We start from the raw sequence: 20896 nt of genomic DNA, 5'->3' as shown, positions 1-20896 counted from the left end.
ATGAAGTGCGGAAGTCTGCCGTAAGAACTCTCCCAATCCCCAAATATTTCAGCTATTGCTTTCTCCTTGGCATACCATGCTCTTCAATACAGAACATCGAAATGAAATTGCTTGGAGATGAGTTCCTGTATGAATTCAACTTTCAAGGACGGATCTTTTCGCACAAAGGACTTCACATACTCTGATATTATTAACGAATCCAAGTGCGTATGATCAGTATAAGTACTTCAGTGACACAATTCTCCTGGTGCGGGCCTTTGTACGTGACTAGGGTAAAGCCACGTGAGTGCTCACTTGATTTGGTACCCCGTAGCATCCAACCACATTTCTTCTTGCACCGCAAATGAAGGACACTCTCATTCGATGTCACTGTGGTGTAGAATTGATTCCTCTGTATGGAATACATCTTCACCATCTCTTGAAGCATTTTCTTATTTCCAAAATACATCCCCTTCTCAAATTCTCCCCCGGGAACAAACGATGTATGGCTACCCGATTCGGCCCAATATTGATCAACTTCATAGTTCTTGTTTACCTGACTGAACCAAGGTACGGGAGTTCTACCCAGGGGCTCGCCAACTTCCATGTGTGCAGGTCCAACATCCATATTCTGAAGTCCATCTTCCTCCTCTCCGCTCTCCGCCTCATCATTTGTATACACATCATACACAGACAATTCGTTATTCACAATAGTTTCAAGATGATTTGGCACAACTTGAGATGGCGATGCTTGAACATCATCTTGCATAGGCGAATAACTATGCAATTACACCGGTGAAGGTGTGACGGTGTTTGATGTCGAAGGCCCAGCTTGGTCGGTCATTGCCACATATGCCCCCCCATGTACAGGTGACGCTATATGAGAACTAAACGGTATGTGAAATTGATCGTCGTGGAGCATTCGACAGAAACATCCCATCCCATATTCAGTTGATGGAATGTCGTGTGAGGGCACTTGGAAGGGCTCTGCGTTGTAACCGGAAATATATGTAGATTGTTGATCTGGCCGAGTACTTTGTTGGGTACATATAGGCACCATTTCTACATATATCTCAGTGGGAACACCCTTCATTGCAACAACGCTCCTCAAAGATTTCAAATGTTTATTCGTAGAAATAAGTAACACTTGAACCCATTGCCGGTCTCAAACCTCATTTTAATGTTTAGTTCAACGTTCCTTAGGTTTGAACTAATACTACTATAAACCTCATTCATCGAATCATTGAAAGTCATGTTCGGTTCAAGTGTTAGTGGTTCCATATTTCCTCCACTATACTCGACACGGGGTCCATCGAACAAAATTTCACCTCCCCACCGGCATAACAAAACTACATTTTGTGCAGCCATATTCTACATAACAACCAAAACACATTACACTTAAAGGCACTAATTGCCATAATTAAACAACAATATACATACTTTTCAAATTAACACAGCTTAGAAGCCCTAAATCAACATTAATAAACAACAATGTAGGTTATCATAATCACTCAAAAACCAACAATTATCAACCATTATCAACAATTATCGACACTAACAATTCAACATTTCCAACAATTTTCTACACTAACAATTCAACAGTACCAACACTTATCAACACTAACAATTCAACATTATCAACACTAACAATTCAACATTATTAAGATTTTAACCACAAATCCAAAACACAAATAAACCATTAAAAAAACCCTAGATTTTAAAAACCAAAGAAAGACAGGGTAAGTACCAAAATCGGGGTGATGTGAGGCTACTCAGGGCTGTCGGCGGGCGGTGGTTGGCAGGCGGTGGTCGGAGGGTGGCGGCGGTGGTTGGGGGGATTTGGGTTGCTTGACAGAGCTTGAGTGAGAGAGAGATTGGGTTAGGGGATTGAAATGAGGGAATGTGAGGAAGAACAGGGAATGAGAGGAAGAAGACGCTGCAAAAACGCTGAATGAGGCAGCGTTTCATTAAACAGGTAAAATGCTGCCTCAGACAGCGTTTTACCTTATTTTAATTTTTTTTCTTCATATTTTCAGCTTAACAGGTTACAATTTTTTTTTTAAAAAAATGTCAATAGGTAAAACACTGTATGGGGCAGTGTCTTACAAATTGAATTTTTTTTAGAAAACCAGGGCATAAAACGCTGCCCGAGACAGCATTTTACCCTAAAAACTTAATTTGGTAAATAGTTTTGTCACGCAACCAATTTACAAAATTCTTTTAAAATTAGATTCACATTGGGGAAAAATCCAATGTAGGAGCTCCATTATTAAGACCACTACTCGTAAGTTTTTAGAACAAATACTTTTGGATTTACATCAAAATTCGAAAAACTCAAACAAAACACTTTTCACTTCACATATCAACTCTTCCCTTGTTTAAAAAAAATAAAATAAAAAAAAATAAAATAAAAAAATCAACTCTTCCCTCCCAAAACCCCAACTTACCAGACCACCATTTACGCAATTCGTAGACAGAAGGCGCAACCATGTATGGTGGCGGTAAGTTCACTTTTTCCCTCTCTTTCCTTTGTATTCCGCCCTAAATTTACTTCAATTCTCCATCATTTATGCACTTCTTTGGAATCGTTAATTTTCATGGATTTTTTCAAGTTTTTATTTTTTGCTAGGGTTTTAGGGTTTATGATTTTATGTTTACGGCTGAATTGGAAGTTGATAACTGCAATTGTACATTGTTTCTACATTTTAGGGACAAATTGTTGGGATAGTTAACTTATGTTCTAGTTCTATGTTGTTCTTTTCAATTGGTTGCAGATCAATTTTTTAGTAAAATTCAAATTTCTTGTCACATTGTTGAATTTTATGTATTAGCTGGTGGTATTTTGCTATTATTTAATGAAACTTTGATTTTAGAAATACAATTGTATTATAGTTGTATAAGAACGTTCCCTGTAAATTGAATGAACCCATCTTTGTTGAAATTCAAACTTGCCCTGAACTTCCCGGTTTCACTTCTTTTTATTTTTTCTTTTTTATTATTTTAAGTTTTTTATGATAAAGTTGTATGCTTTTATCGGTTAGTCACAAGAAGAATTTCGTCGATGATTGGTGTATATGTCTATTAATAAATATGAATTACATTTTTTTTGTTCTTGTTAAAATTCAACTGCAAATTAGCTGAAGCTGTACAGGACTCAAGAACATCCGTCTAATCTGAATGAAACCATTTTATTTATCATAAAATTTTGAACTTTCCATGAACTTCTTCGTCTATGTTCCCCCATTTATTCTTTTATAATAGAGTTGTATTTTTGTAGTTGTTTATCAAAAAGGAATTTTGTTGATGATTGAAATGTTCTTCTTTTTTTTGGGGTGGAGGTGGTTTTCCAAAAACTTTATTGCAGATTAAATTTTATTTTTTCCAATGATGTGTAGTTTCTAATCCTTTTTTGTTTATATCTGCAAAATAGATGAAGTATCAGCAATTGTGATTGACATGGGCTCTCACACCTGCAAGGCAGGCTATGCCGGTGAAGATGCTCCCAAGGCTGTCTTTCCTTCTGTAAGTGCTTCGTCATATTCTTCGTTCCAATTCGAGTGCTTCTTGTTCCCTTGTTTGTCATTATTCCAGTAAATGTTAAGGTTTTTTGTACTGCTTTGGTAGCTTTTCTTGAATTAAGGAATGCTACTTGATACTTTATCCTTCAATTCTAATTAATATAAATCGATAAGTTTTTGGTTTAGGATGTTGTTCCAAAAGAAATATAGTTAGGAAATGGTGAGAGGGGTTTAACTAAAAAGTTGTATAATGTTGATGGCTTCTTCAAATCAGAGCATTACTTTTGGAACTTCTTTACCTTTCCATCATGAATCTTTAGAGCCTGATTTTAGGCTATTGGACAACATTCACAGTCCTTCTTTAGGAACTGGCAGAACTTTTCCTTGTCACTCGTTCATCTACTCCTACAGGGCTACAACAGCTATAGGACATAGGAGCTCTACGATGGTAAACTAGGTTTTAATTTACTCTCTTTAGTCCTATCATATAGGATGCTAGCATTGTTGGAATTGAAGGATTTTCCAAGGCTAATACTAGGAAAAAAATTAAACAAAACAATGGTGAACTGAAATTGGTATGTCGCATCAAGTAGGGACTATGAACATGAGATTTCAGCGCAACTAGGGTACTCAATTAGTCAATTGTATTTGCCAATTCATTACCTTAGGTTTACACACTGATCTCACATAGACACTTTTTGGGTGAGAGGTTAGAGTTACATGATCTTATTCCCACAAAGGAAGAAATAAAGAAGAAGAAAGGAAGAAGATGAATAAACAATGTTGTGTGTATTTCTCATGGAGAGCCATTGAGTACATATTGAAGAAGATGGTTTATGTAGCAGCAAGGAGATACCAAAATTCATGAGATGTCAGTGCCATTAAGAGAAATCAATTTGAGAAAATAGAGTTTGAAATCCCCATATTAATAGGAATTTGTTCTTGAATTTACTTATAAAAGCCAAAAGGTCAACCTTATTTTAGATTATCAAGGAAGCTGTTACAAAAGGAATCAAAGAGAAGAAAACTTGTTTTTTTCCTGGACTTTTTCTGCTTAAATTCGCACCCTATTAGGCAGTTTTGTTCAAGTCTGGCGAACTTTTAATTAACATCTTTCCTTTGCCGTTTTGTCAACGTCAAAGTGTGCCCTAACGGTCAGCTTTTCCCTTGGAGTGTGGCAAAGCTCATTTTCAGCTTTTATTAAACCTCACTCCAACATGCATATCCTCAAGACCCCTATTTGTAATTAACATAGTGTTATAGGCTAGAATATTTTGTTTATCAGTTGCTTATGCCTTGTGAAGATCTCAAAATGGGATTCCTCATGCACATCTGCATGGATTTGTTCAGTTATCATTTCCCCAAATAGTCTGTGTAAAACTGTAAATTGTATGAGAGGTGTCACCACCTCAGGTATTTCCATTATACAAAAAGAATCTGGCGTCTTGTTATCTTTAGTTGATATTGGGCTCTTTGTAATTACTGTACAGATTTTATGTTCTCTCCTCCAGTGCATGAAAAAACTTGGTCATTGGTTTATTCTTCTCATGAGTTATGGTTATGTCTTATAATGGATGCTTTTCTTCTACAAGTCCTTACTTATGCATTAAGGAATTAGAGTATTATTGTTTTGGTGACGAAGTAACAATAACAGTGACGTTCATGATTGTGCATCTTAGTTGTCTCTTTGTTGTTAAGTGTAGTGGTTCACTTATCTAAATTTCTCCTCTTTCTTTTCATTAATGTATCAAGGTGGTTGGAGCAGTTGATCAAATGGAGGTTGATGTTCCTGATAACCCTGAAAAGAACCTGGGTTCAGCTCCTGATTCAAACAGTACTGTGAAAACCTTTGAATCTGAGAAAGAAAAGAGTAAACGCAAATTTTATGTCGGATCGCAATCCCTGGGATTTCGTCGTGATAATATGGAGGCAAGTGACTGATGTAATTCTTCCCTTATAGGTCCTCTTTCTGGTTTCTTACTCATTATTTTGTGATTGTGGAGGATATAATTGAATGCTGGCTGTAAGATTACCTGAACAGGGATTATTATTGAAAGATAACACTTTCCTGCTTTCTTGCTTGTTATAAAATAAATTCTAATGTAGCAGAAGGAACATTGTGGTTAATTTAGCATATTAAAAAATGAACCATATATTTCTTGATTTTTTTAAAATCTTATGGTATCTTGTATTCTACTGCATCAGGTCTTATCTCCCTTTAAAGACGGAGTGATTGCAGACTGGGATATCGTTGACAGCATATTGGACCACGGTTTCAGGTGATTGGAATGTTTTAATTTCTTGGTTTCTAATGTGAAAGGAGTGGACATTATACTAATGTTGAAAGTGATGATAGTAATAATGCTCTGGGAATGTAGTTTTGTGCCTTCAAAAATGTTCACTATTGTATTTTCTGGCTTAGTTTCTATTGAATGAGCTGTATGTGAATATCGACTATTGATTGAGGTTGTAGGAGAGTAGCCGGTCACTTTCTTTGTTAGTTTTGTGTAGATGATCACCAAGGTCATGATATAACGCAGTACACATTTCATATATAAAGACTTTTCTCATCTTGCTTGAAGCAAATTAGGCCTTGATTCCAAAGGCTTAAAGTCTAGGTTAATTGCACTATTTGATAGTGTCATGATGCAATATCTTGCAAGTTACTTGATCATTCTAGAATTACAGTGGATCTTTGCGATGCCGAGAACCTTACTTAAGGTACTAGTGATTGATCTTTTTTTTTTAGGTGATTGGGAAGTCCCTAATATCCCTTGGCAATAAATTTTTTGCCATTGATTAGAGGAAACTCGGTAAACCTTCGGATGTCTTAGAGCATGTATGTAAACAAAATTCATCACTTCACTTGGCCTATTCAATCAATCAATCAAACAAAGCCTTAATCCCATAAGAGGGGTCGGCTACATGAACCAAATTTGATTATTCCGTGCAATCACTTCACTTGGCCAATTATATTCAATAAATAATTCTACTAAAAGTCTTGTTATTTATTTATTTTTAACAGAAATTTTGTAAGGAACAAATTCAATTAAGGTTGTATATATATTGCGATCCTTATATTTCTCTGTATCTGTAAATTCAGTGCTTTAGTGATTTACTTCCTATGCTTATATGCTTGAGTTTCAGAAATATTAATGTAAATTTATTCAGTTTTATTGTTTTAACCCATGTAACTATTGTTTTTGGAAAAAAAAAAAAGCTATATATAGCTTATAATCTTGATCTTTATCCTCTTTATAAGCCTCTTCAATGGTATGATCCTTGCCTGATTTATTTCCTAGTTAAGCTATGTATTTATACAAGGCACATTGTGATCTATTTGATATCACTTGTAGGGAATGTCTACTGATTGATCCAAAAGAGCACCCGATGTTACTTGCAGAGCCATCTGCAAATAATCAACAGCAAAGAGAAAGGTGAGCTTGAGCTATGTATGGACTTAGTGTTTAGAGATCGTAATAATAGTGATATGGTTGCATGGACATCTTATGTAGAGATCCTGCTGAATGCAAACGGTGTGTCTGATGAGTGACAATATTCCCCCTTCCCTCCATGTCAAGAATTGTATGTTTGCTTTATAGGTTAAGTGTTGCTCTTTTTGTCTTTTATGTTGGTCAATGTGCATAACTTCTGGTCCTTAGCTCCAATTCACCGCTAGTAGTATGGTCTTTTGTTTTAAAATTCATCTAGATATCCTGTAAACTTATTTGTGATTGGAAGAATGTTGTTTGCTTTTAAATTCTAAAGTGGATATTTTAATTTATTTGATGGATTTTTTTTGGGGGGGTTGGGGGGGGGGGGTAGGGGGTGGAGAGAGAAGAGAGAGAGAGAGAGAGAAGAGAGAGAGAGAGAGAGAGAGAGAGAGAGAGAGAGAGAGAGAAGGGTTTATTATTATTATTATAATTTGAGAGGATGAGAGTAGAAATGCATAACACTGTTCAAATCCTTTCCAATTTAAGTAAGATTATGCTTTCTTTTATCTTTCTTTTTTTTTTGGTAAATATTACTCCCTCTTCCAGATAAGTTTACACACTTTTTTGGGAAAAAAGTTATGAGAGGATTTTGTTGTGGGCCATATATGGGGTATTTTTTTTTTTTATATAAATCAATCAATCAAAGCCTTAATCCCATAAGTGAGGTCGGCTACATGAACCAAAAGTGATTATTCCGTGTAGTCATCGACAAAATTCCTTACGACCTAATGCCTCATCCTCATGCAAATCCATATATTTAATATCTTTTCTAACTCTTTCCAACCAAGTCATTTTTGGTCTCCCTCTCCCTTGTTTAATCCCTCCGTGGTTCCACTCTTCCACTCTTCGTACCGGTGCACCCTCGGGTCTCCGTCTTACCTGCCCAAACCAACGCAGGCGATTTTCCCTTACTTTGTCTACAATGCCTGACACACCCACTTTCTTGCGAATAACCTCATTTCTGATTCTATCTCTTAGAGCGTTCCCGCACATCCACCTTAACATGCGCACTGCCGTAATCTCCATCTTTTTGATGTACTTCTTCTTAGAACCCAACATTCTGTACCATAGAGCAACACTAGTCTGGTCATGGTAGTCCCGTAGAATTTTCCCTTGAACTTTAAGGGAATGCTCCGGTCACATAATACTCCCATGGCCACTCTCCATTTAAGCCACCCCGACTTAAACACATCTTAATCAATGTCCATCTACTTTGTATTTTTAATATAGAGTAGATGAAAATAGGTGTTGGGCAAATTTTAGATTGGAGGGAGAATGTGGCCCTTTACTTTCTTTTATTTTATTTTTAAGGGGGCTCTAAGTGCTATGAAAGTGTGTAAACTAATCTGGGACAGACAGAAAAGGAAAACGTATAAACTGATGCTTTGATGCTGGAGTAGCAATTATGTAAACAGCCATAAAGAAGTCTGATGCAACCAGTCAGGCTGCCAATATGCTTCATGCTTTTAAGGCACATTTTTAGTCAGGATTTTATGGCTTCACTGAGTCTAGGAAGTTCGTTTACAAATATGCTTGGCGTAAATCAAGAAGGGTATATTATATGGTCAAGGCCACCTATAAAGTTTTAGTGAAGCTGGAAACCTAGAGAGCGAAGATACTTTTCCTCAAAGGACATCAGTTTCGGCTCCCATCTTCGAAAACTTCCAATTCTGTTTGACCTATTGTCATAAACAGTATGAACAGTCACCTAAGTCCTTCCATTTCCTTTGTCAATTAAACCATGCAAATTTCTCACCTTAGAGTGCAGCTCTTTTGTTATACCCTAGCCAGTTTAACAGCATATTGCTTAACAGCAGGAAATAAGGTCGTACTAAAAAGAAAAGGTTTGTGTCTTCATGTACTTGTTCATAAAATTATCTCTCCACTTGTTAATTCTATCTATGCTTCTGAGCCTCCTTCACAGGGCACCTCCCAGTGAGCCTAGTTTATGACACCGCACATTTGTGGTTTATCACAATAGTTTATCTTGTTCTTTAACTTTATTATTCTGTACTAAAGGCCATGACCTTGGTTCCTTCTTTTTTTTTTTTTTTTTTCATGCTGTGAACTGAATGAGGTTCATCAGAAGTATATGACAAAGTAAAGAAAGAAAATTAATAGAAACATGGGAAGGAAAAACAAAGTAAAGAGATTTTGGAGGTAAAACAAAAAAAAAAGTGACATAATACGTGGTTTTAGGCAAAAAAAAAAAAAAAAAAAAAAAAAAAGAAGATGAATAAACTTTAAAGGGTGCTTCCCCACAATAACAAAAAAAATTAATTTAAAAGGTTTTTTTATTATTCCAAGCAAGATTGTTCTTCCTGTAGCAAGGACAAAGAAATTTACCTTTGGGCCTTTGCCCCTTGAGTGCCCAAATTACCTTCCACTTTCAAAGACCTTTAGTACAGGCTCTAGTAGCTGCATCATATATATTGTAAAAGGATTGTAAATTCATCAATGTCAGTTCTCTCTGCAGTGAATGGCTTTTGTGGTTGGGAAGTTGAGCCCATCTTCCAATTATGCAGCAACCTTGTTTTAATTTCATGGTTGTCATTCTTAGGTTGTGAAAAACAAATTAGGTTGTTTTCTTTTTACTATTGGAGGACCATTTAGCTTATAAGGGTTTTATTTTTGAAGCTATATATTGTGGAAGATTATACTTTTTAGTTTACAGTGGATCAATTGCTGTTACCATCACTAATACTGTCATTACTCATTATTGTCATTGTTGTGCTGTAACTACTACCAAAAAAACTTTCACTATAACCACTCCTGTGTGTCATTAATCTCATAATTATACTTTGTATATAAGTAGTGTTACTATTATTATGGCATGATATATTTCCTGCTTGATTTCACCCTTTTCAGTCAGTTTTCACTGGTTTTAAAGTCATGATATCTCTTTCAAAATGTAATTGAGTGGGTTTTCAGAAAAGAGTCTCCCTGGCTTCTCTTTTTGTTAGTGGTAAAGTTGTGTATATTTTGACCTCCCAAGACATTACCATTGGCAGTATCACAGATTCACAGGATCCATGTTTGATTCTTGTCTTTGATCTCTTTGAGTGCGATAGAGCTTCACTTTGCATTTGTAAGATTTAGTGAAAGGTTTAGAATGCTTGTGACAAGCATGATGTTATCTGCTTCTACTTTATTGGGACTAACTCATTTTCTGATATACAACATGGCACAAGTATTGTATGAGTTATGTTTTATGTGGTTGTGTCAAATTCTAACAAGTTGTGCATTTAACAGGGCGGCAGAGCTGATGTTTGAAAAATACAAAGTTCCAGCTTTATTTTTGGCCAAGAATGCAGTATGCCTTTTTATTTTTATTTTTTCTTAGTACACCTGAATATTGATGGTATTGTATCATTTAAAATCTGCCATGTTTTTTTTGGGTTCTTTGATGTATTGATTTATCTTCATTGCTAGGTTCTTACCTCATTTGCATCAGGACGAGCAACCTCTCTAGTAGTTGACAGGTAGAAGTTTGGAAGTAGCTACATTTAAAGTATTATTATTGTAGCTTCTCTGATTTTGTAAAGATGATTTTTTGTTATAAGACTTTTGTTCGTACTGTAGTTCAGCTTATAACTGCTAACTGTTGACCTTTACAGTGGAGGAGGTTCAACCACTGTTGCCCCAGTGCATGATGGTTATGTTCTTCAAAAGGTAAACCTTGTCAGTTTGAGCATAGTTGATTTCCTTGGCTGTTGATTAAGGTACTAAGAACTTTTAGCATGATTTCAAGTATGGGTATATGGTGAAGACTATATCTTTAATTGTTTGTGCTTGTTGCTTGGATCTAATTAGAAATGGAAATCGAAGAAACACTATGGCCCAGTTTGGTTTGGTGTAAAACACTTTCAATGAAAAATTAGTTTTCATAGAAAACACATTTTCAAGGAAAATCACAGTTGCAAATTAGTTTTCCTTTGTTTGGTTCCATCAAGAAAAGTTATAGAGAAATTAAAGATAGGGGTGGAAATGTGATGATGGAGTAGAGGAAAGTAAAAAAGGAGGTAAGAAGGAGGGATGGAAAATGTAGCTTTCCTTGTTTTATAAAAGAAATTGTTTTCCACCATTAAGGATGCAATTTCCCACTATTGGTAACATTGTTTTCCACACCTTCACAAATCAAACAAAGGAAAATGAGAAAAATTGGGAAAATCATTTTCCATGAAAACATTTTGCATCAAACCAAACGGGGCCTATATGGAAAGTTAGAAATTCAAAAACTGAATTAAACTGCTATTTGACTAAGAATCTTAAGTACTTTGGTATGCTATTATCAAAAATTTTTGGATGAAGGTATAAGAGTTGTTTAGTTGATATAAATACATTGTTAGACAAAAGGTTTGATTTAAGACTCAAAATAAATTATAAAGGGAAAGAAATTTCTGGTCATCTAATGAAGCGGGTTGGCCCAAGTTTCCTCTCTTTCAAAATGGAAAACTTAGCCTCTATAGGAGTTTGTGTACATCAATGGCGTGGAAAGCTATATATGTGTTTAATTTTCTGTGTCCAGCCAGGTGTTCTGAATAATATATAACCGACACTAATTGAAATATTATATTTTAGTTTGTGTACTGAGTATTAAACTTTCCCTTTGGTTCTTTTTTGCCATTATATCCTATCTGTAATCTCATTTAGGCTGTATTGACTTCACCAATCGGAGGAGAATTTCTCACTGACTGCTTGACAAAAAGCTTGGAGAGCAAAGGCATCATTGTAAGATTCAAGGAATGACTTTTGTGTCTTTTTTCATGATTTGAGCATGTCTCATTTTATTTGTATCCAATTTGACAGATCAAGCCTAGGTATTCTTTTAAAAGAAAGGAGATACGTCCTGGGGAATTTCAGGTATTTGTCACTGCTTGACCTTCCCTGCCCAGCCTATGATTTTACTTGGATGTACACTTTCACTATGTGTCATCCGTATTATTGCATGACAACTGAGTTATTTGAACTTGACTTCAATTAGGCATTAATTTAAATATTTAAAAAAAAAAAAGTTTTATTTACTACTTTCTCTTCATGTTGGAACCATACAGACTGTTGATCTTGATTTTCCAAATACGACAGAAAGTTACAGGCTCTACTGTCAGGTATGATAAAGTTGCACTTTTTTTTTTTTTTTTTTTTTTTTTTTTTTTTTTTTTTCTCTTCTTGATTTTGTATCATTGAATGCTTTAAGAATCTTTTGTTTTACAGAGGGTTATCGCCAGTGACATTAAAGAGTGTGTGTGTCGTGCACCTGATACACCTTATGATGGTTTGTGTTTCTTTCCCATTCTTTCTCTCATTTCTTTATTATTTGCTGTTTTTTGTTTGGAAAATGTAGACTATTGTACAGATTTGGTTTTGTTTATGTCCAACTTTCTTTACTAAGCTCTAATTCTTTGTCCTCGTTAAGCATTTTTTTGGATCATGTTTTGCAAATAGATATATGAGCTTTCTTGGAATATAGGAATGAACTGATACTTTTTTTCCATGTGTCAATCTCTTTTAGTATATTGACTAATTTTTGTTCACTGGTGTCTGCTATTTTTTTTGGAACCCGAGCACTCAATAGCTGGTTGATATCTGTGGTTGAATAATCTACTATGCTCTTCTAGATTAATGCTGCATATGATCCTTTTATTCTTTTTAGTTTCAAAGGATGATTTCTTGACTGTTTTTATTAGTTCCATCAGGCTTTCTTTTATGTTTTTTGCTATACAAGAGGTATAAAACTGTAAGATTGATGGCCATGTTGATCATGTGTTTGGTTTTAAGGTGTCCTATCATCAATAGTTTAATATGGGTGATGGGTATAGAGTATAGACACTTGATACACCAGCCAAAAACATGAAATTTTGCACGAGTCATTTGAGTTAATCTCTCCATGTCTGATTAACACAGAGTACAGAATGTTTATTTCAAAGATAATTACATATTCTGTCTCTTACTTTGGAGGTATATCATAATTTTTTCACCCATTTTTTGTGTGGTTTGAAATATACTGTTGGTGTAATGAAGATCATTTGAAGTATCTGTGATTAGATTCTCATTAGTACCTGCAAATGGTTATTCTTGTACAAGTGACAAATACATATTAATTCTCTTTTATCGCGTTCTTTACAAATATTTGCTTTTACTGTGTTACCCCTTCCATTCAATTATTTCTACTTGAACCAACTTTCAAAATCCCATGTAATCCATTAATTTGAAATACCAATGCAATGAAATATTTGTGCATTTAAAGAATTTATTAAGGAATAGGGATTGGTTATTATTGTTTATATAGTGTATTCATTCTGCTTCTTTTGACTGGTTTAAGATTTAAATAGTTTTTTTACATAGTTCATTCTGCTTTTATTGCATAGTTTTGGGTATCATCTTTGAATTATAATGATCCCAGAAACAATTAAGCTTTCCCCCCTCTTTTACTGTCTTTTAAAATTATCTGATTTTGCTGATGTTGTTACAGAAACTTCATACTCAAATATTCCTATGACGCCATATGAGCTTCCTGATGGACAGTAAGTTGTTAGCAAGCTGTTAAGAATTAACTCATTCATCATATGCTTATAGTTGGAGATTACCTTTTGCATAAGCATAGTTGTTTTCTCTGTGATTATTATTCTTCATTATGTATTTGTATAATTTACAAAAATATACTGATGAGAGCTTTTCATCTTAATATGTATAAATTAATATAGCCCACGTAGAAATTCTTCTCAAGATGGAGGAACTGAAGTGTAATTGGGGAGTTTGCTGCTATAGTGGGGTGTGAGATCCAGAGTTAACCATTTAGCTATTTGGGTTTGCGTCAGATACCTTCTGTTGTCCTGAGAATTTCAAGAAAATTGTATAGTTGGAAAAAGGACTGGGGCTTTAGATTCTAAATTATTTGCTCTGTTTGGTAAGTGGTTGTGGTATTTTCGTCTTGAACATGAGTCACTGTGGCATGATGTGACTCAGAACATAAATGGGTTATTCCAAATGGATTGGAGTTGGAAGGTAGGGTTGGCTGACTCTTTATCTGTTGCTCTAATACTATCACCTTTATAATTCACCAAAATATTCCTTCCCTCTTCCTACATACATACTGAGGGCCAAAGTTCTTAAGTGAGTGAAAGTTTTAGCCTGGGTGGTGAGTATGGAAAAGCTCCATACTTGGAGACTACACAACACCTTTCTCTTATTTGCTATTTCTTGGCATCTTGCTAGTGAAGACGCATTTTTTTTTGCATTATCGTACTATGTTTTTAGAGGTTATTTGGAATTGTTTGGACTCATTGGATTGGTCCTTTGGATTGTAATCAGATACATTAATGAAATCATATGCTGTTTGGAAGGCAAAGAGGCATAAGATAATGTGGAAGGCTGCAGATTTGGCCCTTATTTAGGTGATTTGGCTGGAGTGGAATGATTGGATTGTCCGTGGCTGGAAGTTTTGTTTAAGTACTCTATGGGAGAGTGGTGTATTTAGGGTATCTTTGATCTCTCACTCATTTGGCATTCCCCAGCATGCCCCTCACTGATGTATTGGGAAATTAGAGCTCTTCCCCCCCTTCTCTTTCACCTGGAATTTTGAAGTATATATATATATATTTTTTTTTTCGATACAAAATTCCTATAAAAAAAAAAAAATCATGCTGATTCTTTTATTTTGAGGGGATGAAACCATGTGACATTTTTTTAGATGGAAACAGTGTTAGTCTGGCTGTATATTATTCATTTGAACCAGTATACTCATAGACTCTGTACAGTAAATTATATCAATGATGGTCATGCATGCTTATTAACTGTGTAAACATCGCAGGACAATTGAAATTGGATCAGATAGGTTCAAGACTCCTGATGTTTTATTCAACCCATCATTGGTTCAGGTAATGTTTATTGGATTTGATGCTTTCGTGGACCTTAAGCTCCTATCATATGTATGGTTCTCTTTGTCAAGTGTTCATTTATTATCATTTCAGGACATAATTATGTTCATTAGCTATCTTAGGGGCTGTTTGTTAGGTGGCTATGAGAACGAAGGTGCGGAGTGGCTTAATTCTGTGTATGTTTGGCTCACAAATACCCTTTCTTGAATTTGTAGAATAGAATTACCACAAAGACCTCTACACAGACTCCACTCTCCTTCCATCCCCTGGGATTTCAATTCCCCAATTTCCGCTACACCCCCACAATTATCATACTTTCCTCCCAATCATACCACTCTTACTGTGTTACCCCCCCTCCACCCAGCCACACCATCGTAAACCCCACCATCGAATTCTTTTATTGCCCAACACTGTCATCATCATCGTGTACTCGTGTTCCCCAACTATTAGCAAATCACAACACACACAATGAACATCAGGATTCAACCTATTAAAGAAGAGAAATGGAGAGATATAGGTAAAGTCATCCCCATTATTATTCCCAACACTTAGAAGCCAGATTTACCCCTTCTGAGCAGGGCAAAATATCAGATTAGCAATACTGGACATTGAGAGAGATATAATTCTAATTTGATTACCACTTTGACGATGCCCAACCACCACTGGGCACAATCGCACAAAAAGAAAGATTGATTGAAGAAAATGCAAAACTTATTTTATACTAACTTTTAACATAATGTTGCCTTACAAAGTAGAGTTATGAACGCAAATAAATAAGTTAACTGAAGTGGTTTTTGACTGCAAAACCTTCTTTTATTAGTTAGTTACTATCTGCACTCACAAAAAGAAAACCAAAGAAGCCGTAGAATGTTTTTGCCAATAGAGCATAGAGACTCTCCACCTGTACCGACAGCTATCCATGTCCTGTCTTAGAAATTGTCGTGAGATTATCTTAATAATATAGCCCCTTAATCCTGCAGTTAGGCAATCTTTGACTCAATTTTCATTGAAAATTTTCTTTAACTAGCCTGATGCTTTTGTATGGTCTCTGCTTGTTGTTTGTGACTTTTCCTCTACAAGTTCTCTCTTTACTGGTTATGATTAATGATGTCTAAGTGTTGCATACTCTGCTTCCTGTAGTCTATTTTAATTCCCCATATTATTTGTATTCAACTTGTGTTAATAACTTAGTGACAATTTTCATTTAATATAATGTCTGCCTATTTGTCTGCAGACTATTCCTGGCATGGAGAGTTATGTAGAGACTGCTGCTTCAGCCCGTGGTTTGCCTCAGATGGTAATTTCTGTAATTTTGTTTTTCAATCGGTAATCAGGCATCAAATTCCTCTGATTTTCTTGTTACTCCTCTTACTATTAAAAGAAAATAAATACTCTATCTGTGGAAAACTATAATATTCGTCCTCTTAATTAATAGCTTGCATCAGACACAAATTTCAAATTTCTGTTCCAATTCTTTGAAAGTTACTACACAAGTAGATGTATTCTTCAAAAACTTGATGCTTCTTGCCCTATAGGTTAGGCTGAAGGATGAAATGAAACAGTGTTGTACATTTAAAATTTGCTTGGGTTATTTGAATATCAGAATATAAAATTGGAGAAAAATTGCACATTTCAGCACATGAAATCATTTTGTGGGAAAATGGTGGCCTTAAAATTTATGAGTAGTTAAAGTAATAGTTGTAGATTTTAAACTTAGAAGAGTGGCCTTAAAATTTATGAGTAGTTAAAGTAATAGTTGTAGATTTTAAACTTAGAAGAGTGGTCAAGCATTGTTACACTTTATTATTGAATGGGACTGAGATCCTTGTACTAATTTTTTTTAATGTATTCCATTTCTACTTTTTGGTAGGACTCCGATGGAAATATCTTCAAATACCTGAGAAATTTAGTGTTACTTAAGATTTTTCATACTTAGTAAATATTCATGGCTTTGATATTCAATGCAGGTTATTGAAAGCATAAATAAGTGTGACGTTGACATCCGAAGAGAACTTTTCAGTAGTATATTGGTAATTTTCGAATGCTATACACTTCCTTTTGTGTTTTTATTATGTATGTGGCTGGCCTTGCACACTTTAATAGACTTTTTAAAAAGTAGTTTATCTTTCTCACAGAAAAGTTACTGACTCTCTAATTTTGCACCTGTTTGAAACACTTCCTCATCACATCCCTTATCTGCTCAAGTCACATAAAGACACAAACTTGTTATCTTAAGTACCTGAGTTATCCTTTTTTTTTTTTTTTTTTTTTTTAATTATTATTTTTTTAATAATAATAATAAATTAGGAGCTGTTATTATGTTCTAATATCATTGCTATTGTTAAATATGATGTGTTATGTGAGCATTCTCTTATCCTGCTGTGTAGTTGGCCTAATTTTCCCCTTTCTTCATCTCCTGTGATTATCTGAAACCTGTCTACTTTCAATTAGCAGGATGTGTTCAGTCAAATTTGTCTGCCATAACGTGAGAATACATCACACTACATAAGCTCGACTTTGTTTCTGTTACTCTAATCATTCTAATGTGTCTTCAATTTTATTAGTGTATGAGCAGAAGAGACAATTTGAAATTTACAAAATATTTTCAAAAACTTTAAGGACAGCAGGCAGGGTTGATTTGTTGAGACACTGGTTGGGACTGCTCCACACTAAGTAATAGACCCTTTGCTGGGCTGCCAGTCCTGCTATCTCATAATGTATCCTGACCTTCTGAGCTGGACTTGTCTGCCAGGCCCAACACTAAAGATTCTGACATACTATAAATATGTTCCTGCCTCAATTACTGGCCTGAAGTGTCAGGGTGGGTCATGCATTAAATCTGGACCTTCTACTGAACCTAGACCGGAATTGGGCTGCCAATCGTTATCATTTCTTTGCATTAAGTCACATGGTGCACTGGGTTTTTTATACAGTAGATTATTTTCCTTGGTTTCTGCGAAATTTCATCACGATTGTCACATAACATCCATGACACTTGTTAATGTGAATCAGCATGTGTATGTTGTACTCTAAATATTGATTTCCTTTTCTTTGCAGCTTGCTGGAGGTACAGCGTCAATGCAACAACTGAAAGAACGTCTAGAGAAAGACCTTTTAGAGGTACAAAAACTGTATTGCCTAAACTTGTATTAAATGCAGATTATAATTCAGGATATTTACTGGACGATCAAACCCCAAACCTGCAAACATTAGAATCATCCAGCAACCTGAATTTCAAACTGCTGTACAGATCCTAAAGCCACAAGGAAGTGTGTACATTATCACGTTTCTCAATCGCATCCACCAGAGCCATAACCCTTTTAAAAAGTGTTGATCCAAATAAAACCATCATTGACAAATATAAATCGATAGATCTCCTGCAATTTAAAAATAGAAAAAGTATGGCTAGGAAACTCAGGGTGGCAATGGTAGCTACCAGCATCTTGAACAGACCCTGCAAACTAGAGTTATGGAGAGGAAGTATATGTGTTCAATAATAAGGTACCAAACCACATGCAAGCAAAGTCCCCCCTTGACCTACCAGCATTCATAATTGCACAAGGCACCTTAAAATAAGCTGGAGAAGGGCTCCAATCTAAAAGGACAGTGATGCAATTGAGTCCTCAAAAGAATTTACAAACCTGATATTTAGGAGTATGGAGAAAGTTGGGGACAGATTTCTGAAGAACCCCTCTCCGTTGAGGCCTTGAACGTGAAGGACCTGCAAATCAGATTTTTTAAGGTTTTCTTGACTTTTACCATAAAAAAAAAATCACGAAATTGTTTTTTACCACCAAAAGTTCTAAAACTTTTATTTTACCACCAAAAAATAAATAAATTTTTTTTTTTTTAACCACCTGCCGTCAAAAAAATCGATAAACCTAACTGAATTTTTTTAATTCTTCGATTTTCATGCCAAAAACATGGTATTTAGGGGTTTTGGTGGGCATTTTGGCCCTACGAGTCCAATTTGAGGTCAGAATTTACAAAAAATGATTGTAAATGGCTCGTTTTTCCTACTTAAAAATACCTCAATTTGCGTGAAACACGCAAAACGAGGCATTTCCGATCATTTTTTGTCGATTCTAACCTCAAATTGGGCTCATAGGGCCAAAATGCCCCCTTAAACCTATAAAGAACATGTTTTGCACACGAAAATCGAAGAATATTTTTTAAAACCGTTAGATTTAACGGTTTTCTTGACGGTAGGTGGTAAAAACAATTTTTAGAATTTTTTTGGTAGTAAAATAAAAGTTTTAGAAGTTTTGGTTTTAAAAAACAATTTCGTGTTTTTTTTGGGTGATAAAAGTCAAAAAATCCTTTTTTAATGATAGAAAAGTAAAAAATTAGGGTGAGTCAATAATTGTCGGAATTGGACGAAATAACAGGGAAAATCAGTAGAGTGGTAATTAGGGTTTTCCTTTCTCTCCGCCTCCGGGAGATAGACCTGGTCGATGAATAGTCTTGGGAGTCTGAAGGTGAAAGTAGGTACTAATTTGGTTTGAATTCTACCACCTTTGTTAGGGATTTTGTTTTAACTTATTTGACAGGTCTTGTCAAAAACAGTTGGAAACACGTGTTGGGAGTTCATTTGTGTTATTAAATCAATCATATCACAGCCTTGAATATGTCAAGACTATTTTTTTCATTGTCACTAAATCATCAAGGTGAACATGACTTCCAGTTGTAAGCTTGTGTGTAGTAATTAGTGCTTATTGTGCAGGAGTCGCCTCAAGCTGCCAGAGTAAAGGTTTTGGCTAGTGGAAATGCTACTGAAAGAAGGTTTAGGTGAGTTGATTCTTATTTCAATCTGCTCTTGTTCTCCGATGCCTACTGTTCCGTGCAATTGTACAGCTCCCATGGAGTAAAGATGGGGGATCATTGTTCTGTCATTGTAAAACGATATTAAAGCAATTATGACTTTTACTAGCCTGTTAACATTATCATACCGGTGGATTATTTATAGAATTTGGTTCTTTTGTTGGGTTACTCAATCCCTCCAAGGCTTATAGGGTTATAACTGTATTTGTCCTTGTACGTGTAAGTTTATAAATTTCTTGGTGTCATTGAAACATAGGCACATAGCTGTAGAAAAGTTCCTTTCCATGCTAGCAAATGTTTGTTTTCCTGCTATAAGCTAGGGTTGATCGCTGACAATGGACAAAGATTATTAATAGAATGAGGTTTTGTTGTGGAATAAAATTGTTGGAATAACTTCGACATGTTTTATTACTTGATTGTACTGTTGTCCAGCACCTTGTTGCTCTTCTAATGTCTCGGGATCCCCTTGTCAAGCACCTTGTGTTTTATGCTTGCTGTTAAATTTTAGTTGTGTGAATTAGCATGCAGGCATAGCATGTTTGTCCCTGCACTTATTATTTCAGATTTCTTTCCTTTTCCTAAGTTGCTAAAGTGTCTTAAGTGACTTTTATGTGAATATGTTGTTACATCAACTCACGGGAATATTTTCCAGTGTTTGGATAGGAGGAAGTATACTGGCATCTCTTGGTTCTTTCCAGCAAATGTGGTTCTCCAAGGCTGAGTAAGACTGTTCTTTATCCTCCTTTTCCAGCTGCAGATCTTTGAATCCTTGGCTAATTACTATTTGTCATATCACACGTCATCTTTCTATCTTACGCCTGTGCTTGGGTGTGCAGATATGAAGAGCACGGAGCTTCTTATATTCAGAGAAAATGTCCTTGAGAAGGCAGCCGCTTAGCTGTATTGCATCTGAAATGGCAAGATAAATTTACTGTCATTATAGTTCATGAATTGGATGTGCTAGTTCACTTATTCTTGATAACATTTAGGTCACGTGTAACATTGCAGGAATTTATACACAACTGTAGTTGGACCGTTGCTGTAACATGAGTTATACTTCGTATATTCATTAGAAATGAATGCACAATCTAGAATCTTGTCCTGCAACGTCTATTGACTTTTATCAAGAGAAGTTTGTGCATTGCACTTGACTGCATGGTTTGATTTTGCTTAATGTTAATACTTGATAGGCATAGGCGTCTACCTT

General features: G+C 35.3%; 1 protein-coding gene across 1 annotated transcript; it reads left to right on the top strand.

Moving 5' to 3' along the window:
• The first annotated feature begins 2340 nt into the window (after window positions 1-2340).
• On the top strand, window positions 2341-20845 carry LOC110702872 (actin-related protein 4-like). The gene is made up of 20 exons (XM_021880619.1): window positions 2341-2480; window positions 3410-3501; window positions 5250-5426; window positions 5703-5776; window positions 6854-6934; window positions 10244-10304; window positions 10424-10473; window positions 10609-10663; window positions 11645-11722; window positions 11801-11854; window positions 12046-12099; window positions 12206-12266; window positions 13464-13515; window positions 14802-14868; window positions 16103-16165; window positions 16836-16898; window positions 17926-17988; window positions 19592-19656; window positions 20342-20410; window positions 20526-20845. Exons 1-20 carry the CDS (start codon window positions 2468-2470, stop codon window positions 20569-20571), a joined length of 1338 nt encoding a protein of 445 aa, XP_021736311.1. The 5' UTR covers window positions 2341-2467; the 3' UTR covers window positions 20572-20845.
• Window positions 20846-20896: the final 51 nt, after the last annotated feature.

The sequence above is a fragment of the Chenopodium quinoa genome, unplaced genomic scaffold (genome assembly GCF_001683475.1).
Source record: "Chenopodium quinoa cultivar QQ74 unplaced genomic scaffold, ASM168347v1, whole genome shotgun sequence".
Classification (NCBI taxonomy): Eukaryota; Viridiplantae; Streptophyta; class Magnoliopsida; order Caryophyllales; family Amaranthaceae; genus Chenopodium; species Chenopodium quinoa.
The sequence above is the reverse complement of the archived record's forward strand: the minus strand, read 5'-3'. Positions and strand labels throughout refer to the sequence as shown.

Excerpts from the sequence above, each read along its gene's own strand:
- LOC110702872 (XM_021880619.1), top strand. Across the intron at positions 12,100-12,205 it reads GTTACAGGCTCTACTGTCAG|AGGGTTATCGCCAGTGACAT; the intron begins GTATGATAAAGT and ends TTTGTTTTACAG. Across the intron at positions 19,657-20,341 it reads GCTACTGAAAGAAGGTTTAG|TGTTTGGATAGGAGGAAGTA; the intron begins GTGAGTTGATTC and ends AATATTTTCCAG.